The 6,250-nt window shown below is 43.4% G+C and overlaps 1 protein-coding gene across 1 annotated transcript; it reads left to right on the top strand.

Moving 5' to 3' along the window:
• Nucleotides 1-1,281: 1,281 nt before the first annotated feature.
• NUDCD2 (NudC domain containing 2) lies at nt 1,282-3,290 on the top strand (the record flags this gene model as incomplete). The annotated part of the gene is made up of 3 exons (XM_009076920.1): nt 1,282-1,336; nt 2,536-2,687; nt 2,953-3,290. Coding segments are annotated over 3 exons (291 nt in total), but the record flags the coding sequence as incomplete, so codon positions are not given.
• Between the last annotated feature and the right edge of the window lie 2,960 nt (nt 3,291-6,250).

Below are 6,250 nucleotides of genomic sequence, written 5' to 3'. Positions count from 1 at the left end.
GGACAGGGCTTGGAGCCACCTGATCTAATTGAGGGTGTCCCTGCCCCTGGCAAGGGCTGGAACGAGATGAGCATTAAGGTCCTTCCAACCCAAACCATCCTATGTGTGCTGGTTTGAAAAGCAAACCGGTGAGAGACTCTGAATCAGAAGTACAATTTAATATGAACAACACAACAAAACAACACAAATGCAACAGTACAAAAAAAAAGTAACCTGACAGAGTCAGAAAGTAACCTGACAGCCTGTCAGTCAGGGTGTAGTAGTAGTCCGATTAAATGGTGGCTGCAGTCCTCCTGGAGTGATGGCTTTGCTGGAGCAGTGATCCCGCAGATCCGGTTCTCTCCTGAAGGTCCAGCAGCAGCTCTTGTGCTCTGGGGATCCAGCAGGCAAAGGGCTAACCTGTGCTGGTCCAAACCTCAGCTTATATCCCTGTGAGCATGTTTGGCTCCCATCCCTGGGGTGAGTCACCTCACCATGGGACAAGGCGATACAGATCACTGGGAGGATGTGTCATGCATGGGTCCTTGACAGCTCGTTAATCAGAGACAGCCCCTGAGGGAGCCATCAGGATTGCCCTGAGGGAGGGACAAGGTGATAACGATCACTGCCCCACCTGCTTTAACAGCTTGTGGAGATGATAATAGAATACATACCATGGATACCCCACACACTGCAACCCAGGACACTATGAAAAACAAAGATAAGAAATTCACACACATTTTCCCTCCTTGGTCGAGATGTGGGCAACGTTGCAGTGCACAGCTTCAATTGCTGCAGAAAGCCAAAAAACAAGACCAAAGGCAGATTTACTTTCACACTGGTAATGAACAGTTCACACTGTATGTACCTGCACCAAAGCTGTGTTAACACACACCCTTGCAACAAACACTGGTATTTCCATGTCAAGACTGTTAAAACTGGCATTACCTACTGAGAAATATGAGCCCTTTCCATGAATCCAGATACTGAAACACTGATGCCTATTAAATCCTTCCTTAAAAGAAGAAAATTGTGTAACAAACAGTAATTCTTTGATACTTTATGTGCAAGTCTATACTCATAGGGCCACATCACCCTGTTCATTCTCAAGACAAAACAAACAGTAGTAAGTTGGGAACTGGTTTCAGGGTGTGGGGCTGTTTTGGCAGGTACCAGGATGGGCTTTGAGACACTGCAGAGGTTTTTGAGGTGCTGGGAGGGATCTGGGGATGCTGCAAGGGCTTTGGGGATTCTACTGGATGCTGAACATGTTTCCCTGTTTCGTAACATTGTCTCTGTCTTTTGCAGGGTAAGCTCTTTGACTCCACAGTGACTGATGAAGGAACGTGGACGTTAGGTAATAACCTCCATCTGAGCTGACACTACAAAGGCAGTAGAACTCCTCAGCATATGCTGCAGAATTTCCCCTCCCTTTTTAATGGGAAGATTACTTTCTTCCCCATACACAGCTTTGCAACAGAGGCAATCAATATTGCTGGACTGAGGTCCTCCAAAAGCCCTGGAGACTAGGGTTATGTGGAAATGCCATATTCTGGAAGGGAGCAGTGAGTGGGTTCTCTGTTCCATAGAGTGAGATGTTTTTTGGAAACTCTCATTTAAAGGTGGACAGTCTGTGCCTTTCCATAACTGTTTTTCTTGGTTTTTTTCTTCTCCTGCTTCTTATAATTTGGGAATGGGTGACAAAACCTACAGTCCAAGAGAATCAGAAAGAAATATAAAAATCACACTAAGGTACCTACAGATCATGAGGGGGAAAAAAGCATATCTGATTACCATATCATAAATACTGCAAGGCATTTGGAATATTTTGGGGTTTGGCAATCATACTTGTGGACTGTGCCCCTCACTGTTTGCCTATGATGGATTTTGTTTTCCATTCAGTGTTTATTCTAAGTATTGATTAATAATTTAGTAACTTAAGCATGAAAACTAGAAGTGTTAACAAACATGGTGAAGCCCTTTTCAGTAGGTGAGTAGTCTGCAAAATACACTGATAATGCTGTGTTTATTCACTTAAGGAGAACTAAACAAACTACCTGTGAACTCTGTGCTTCCAGTATATTATCTGTGGGCATGCACAATGTTTACATACAAAATTATCCCTTCACATGTCTCTAAATCTTAGCTTTTGTTGGTAACAGCTCTCTGGAAAGCCTGACCTCAGATCCTCCATTATTGCCTCAGCAGATGTGTATATGTTAATAGATCAAATCTGTTCTCTGTTGTGAACCTGTCCAAGAAATTAATTACAATGTGTAATGTACAACATGTTTGCAATAGAAGTACTTATGAACTGTGTTTGGATCCTTTAAAGCCTTTTACAGGGCAGAAAGGGCAGAGATGACAGGACAGGCTCTTTGCTTCAACCTTTTTGATTCTTGTTAATGTTGATTTGTTTATCAATAACTGTTGGCACTGCCATCAGGAATTTCAAGTACTTCACACATCCTGTGCTTGTTAATGGTGAGTTCACCAACACAACAAGACTGGCACACAGGACTGAGTTAAAGGTGGTTCTCTGCTTTCATTCCACAGAAGACAGGCAGCTGATACGGATTGTGCTCATGAAGACAAATAGAGACGCTGGAAATTGTTGGACATCTCTGTTAGAAAATGAATATGCTGCTGATCCTTGGGTACAGGACCAGATGCAGAGGAAACTTACACTGGAGCGATTCCAAAGAGAGGCAAGTTAAAGGATCACAGTTACTCCTTACACCCTGTGTTTGCACACAGAGGTTATGGCCAGGAGGGCTGAGCAATGTCATCCTGCTGCCCAGTGCCATGGAAACATAGACTGTAGTTCAACATATATATATATAAAATGCCTCTGAGGCTTTATCACGGTACTCTGAACAGGTCATAGGCTTTTTGTTTGCTGGTTGGGGTTTTAAGCATTTCCATTACAAATAATCTATTAATTAAACCATTGTTTTCTTTTGTCTCCCTCAGAACCCTGGATTTGACTTCAGTGGGGCAGAAATTTCTGGAAACTACAGCAAAGGAGGACCAGACTTTTCTAGTCTTGAAAAGTAAATCTTTCATCTGTGTTCCTCTAGAGGAATTACACATTACAGTCAAGGACTGGAATCATGTAACTGGTGAAGGCTTCAGTGCTCTTTTCAATGGATTGTTGTCGACAGTACTTACTTCAGTGAAGAGAAAGAAGATCTCTTCCAGTAGAATTAAGACAAAATGTTACCAGCTGATTGATAAGCTGCAATAACTTTATAATAGTAAAGGACAAATTACAGAGAAAGGTGCACATAAAAAAGTAACATCTTTAAGCAGAATGTTTGGTTTGGGTGTTGTTTTTTTTTTAGAAACACCACAGTAAACGAGTCAGTTATAAATCTACCACTTGTCTTTATGCAAGGAGACCTTGCTTATCTACACCTGAGGAGGAATAACCCCATGCACCAGTACAGGCTGGGGCTGACCTGCTGGAGAGCAGCTCTGTGGAGAAGGTCCTGGGGGACGGGCAGCTGTCCATGAGCCAGCAGTGTGCCCTGGGGGCCAGTGGGACCCTGGGATGCACTAGGAAGAGCATTGCCAGGTCAGGGAGCTGATCCTGCCCCTCTGCTTAGCACTGGTGAGGCACATCTGGAATGCTGTGTCCAGTTCTGGGCTCCTCAGGACAAGAGGGACATGGAGCTCCTGGAGCAGGTGCAGTGGAGGCTATGAAGATGCTGAGAGGACTGGAGTACTTCACGTCTGAAGAAAGGCTGAGGGAGTCGAGCCTGTTCAGCCTTGGGAAGAGACACAGAGAGGACCTCATCAATATATTTAGGTATCTGCAGGGAGGTATCAGAGGATGGATCAGGCTCTGCTCCAGCAATAGGACAAGACACAACAGGCAGGAACTGATAAAACACAAAGTTCCATCTGAACATGAGAAAGAACTTTACTGTGCAGGTGACTGGCACTGGAACAGATTGCGCAGAGAGGGTGTGGAGTCTCCCTCCCTGCAGATATTCCAGAACCGTCTGGACACAATTCTGTGCAATGTGCCCAAGGGAAGACCCTGCAGGAGCAGGGCAGTGGGACCAGTGACTCCACCCATGGTGCCTTCCAGCCTTACCCCTTCTGTGGTTGACCACTGAAGAACTGATGTTGTAAAATATTTAGTATCTTCTCTTAACAGGAACAGGATATGAGGATGGCGACAATGACACTTTCCCTCTGTAGCAGCCTGCTGAAAGCTCAAACATGATCTCAAAATGTTATTTAAATCCACGGCTGTAAAATCTTCTTTGAGGCAACCCACTGTGCTGTCAGATATAGCACAAATGATTAATCCTTGCTACCACGTCAGCAATACAAGAAAACTGAAAGATCATCTGAAAATCTGAATATACCTAGTTGTACGTGTTCATGTAAGATATCCATCCAGAATAAATATTCAGGATTTTGAAAGAGAATATAAAGACTTTTCAAAGGAATAGGAGAGTCTTGAGGTAGGAAATGGTATCTATTCATTACCAACATTGAGAGTGAAAACTGTTGACAGTATGTCTAAAAGGCTGACCATTTTTGTTTACACAGTTTTACATTTTATCTCTACCTTTTAAGCTCAGCTATTGTTTTATATCATCTTTTGCATGTGCCAATCAGGAATTTTCTACTCATTGTTACAGATGCAGCTGAGGAGCATTCCAACCACTTGGAATGATGTGTGCTATTAGTTAAATAATGGAAGAGCTGAAGTCAAATTTGAACAGTCTAAGCTACTTAAGTCAGTTCTTTTCACTCTTGACACTTCAACATCTCAAAAGGTTTAGAGTAATTGTGGGCCAAGTTGAAATAATTTTAATCAAGCACCTTGAGTTTCTCCTGTGGTTGTCTAACCTTTCCCATGCAGTCTCAAGCTCTCAAAAAAAAAAAAAAAACAAAACTGAAAAAAAACATTATGTCTTACCTCCTGCCTGGAAGTTTTCCTCCAGGTACTGTTCAGGTATAAGTCACTTTATAGGTTTCCTACTAAGATGTTTTATAATAAACAAGAAAAAAGTTATTCAGTTAAGCACATTTCAATGTTTAATTGAAAGGTACATATCTTGGTACTGACACATGACAATCTGAATTGCACATGGCATCCTGCCCATCTCTGCCAGGAGGCTGAGCACACTTGTATCCACAGCACAGGCAGTACTGGCAGGTGCAATAGCCAGTTCCTGTGAGCTCGTGGGAAGACTTGATTTGTCCAGTAAAGAGCTTTGGTTTGAAGTCTTGTGTGAAAGGTTTAACTAGTTTGAGATACACAAAGAATGGTTTCCCCTCAGCTGTTGCCATAGCATGGAGAGGGGTGGATGGCAAACACCTAAGCCCTTGCTGTCCTCACAGCATGCTGATCCCTCCTTCCCCACTACATCACTCCACATGGCAATCCCAGTTCTAACAGATTATTGCTGACAACGTCTGTCCCATGGTGATGCAGAATTCAAGGGGACATGAGCAACATTCCCCAGCACCTCTAGTCATCCACCATACAATAACACATTCTTACTCACTTCCTTGTTAGCACCAGGAGCATGATATGCCTCAAGTACTGAGCTGGTCTTCAGAAAAGACAGTTGTATTTTAGAAGCTTCCCATTAAAGAGATCACAGTTGAAGCAATCTTCAGTGTTTCTGAGCTAGATTGCTCCTACACACAGGCCAAGATGGGGCTTAGCTCTGCTCCTACTGTGCCTGTAACAATGCACCTGTCCAGCACCAGCATTTACCTCCAGTACAGCCAAACTTTGCCTCAGGGCACATGACCCAGTGCTTTCCCTCAGCCTTCATTAGGTATCTCAGAGATTTTACACTCCATGACATAATTCATCATCTCAGTAAACTGCAGCTCTTGCAAAATACTCAAATTCCTGATGCTGTGTTAGTAACGGCCTCTTACAAGGGAACACAATAGAGTTTCTCTTTTCTCCTGCTCTAGCTATACATTCAGTACCACACAGGCTGATTTTTATTGTGTCTGTGGCAGAAGGGCAGTGCTCTCCCTGATAGGAACACGTGGGCACATGGCACTGCCCAAACAGCACCTCAGGTGAGCTGACAGGCACCTCCTCTTGTCACCAGTATTGAGTGGGATTAGCCTTTAGCTTGACTGACACACTGCAGCACTCTGCTACTGCACAGCCTGTTCTCCTAGTGTCCTGTAATCCTTGGAAAATGAACCTGGTTTTTTTTTTAAATTAAATATATCATTCAGCACCTGCAGTTACAGTAAACCAAGGTTAGACTACACAAGC

This window comes from Acanthisitta chloris, unplaced genomic scaffold (genome assembly GCF_000695815.1).
Source record: "Acanthisitta chloris isolate BGI_N310 unplaced genomic scaffold, ASM69581v1 scaffold4256, whole genome shotgun sequence".
Lineage (NCBI taxonomy): Eukaryota > Metazoa > Chordata > Aves > Passeriformes > Acanthisittidae > Acanthisitta > Acanthisitta chloris.
Note: the sequence above shows the minus strand (reverse complement) of the source record. Positions and strands in the feature narration are given on the sequence as shown.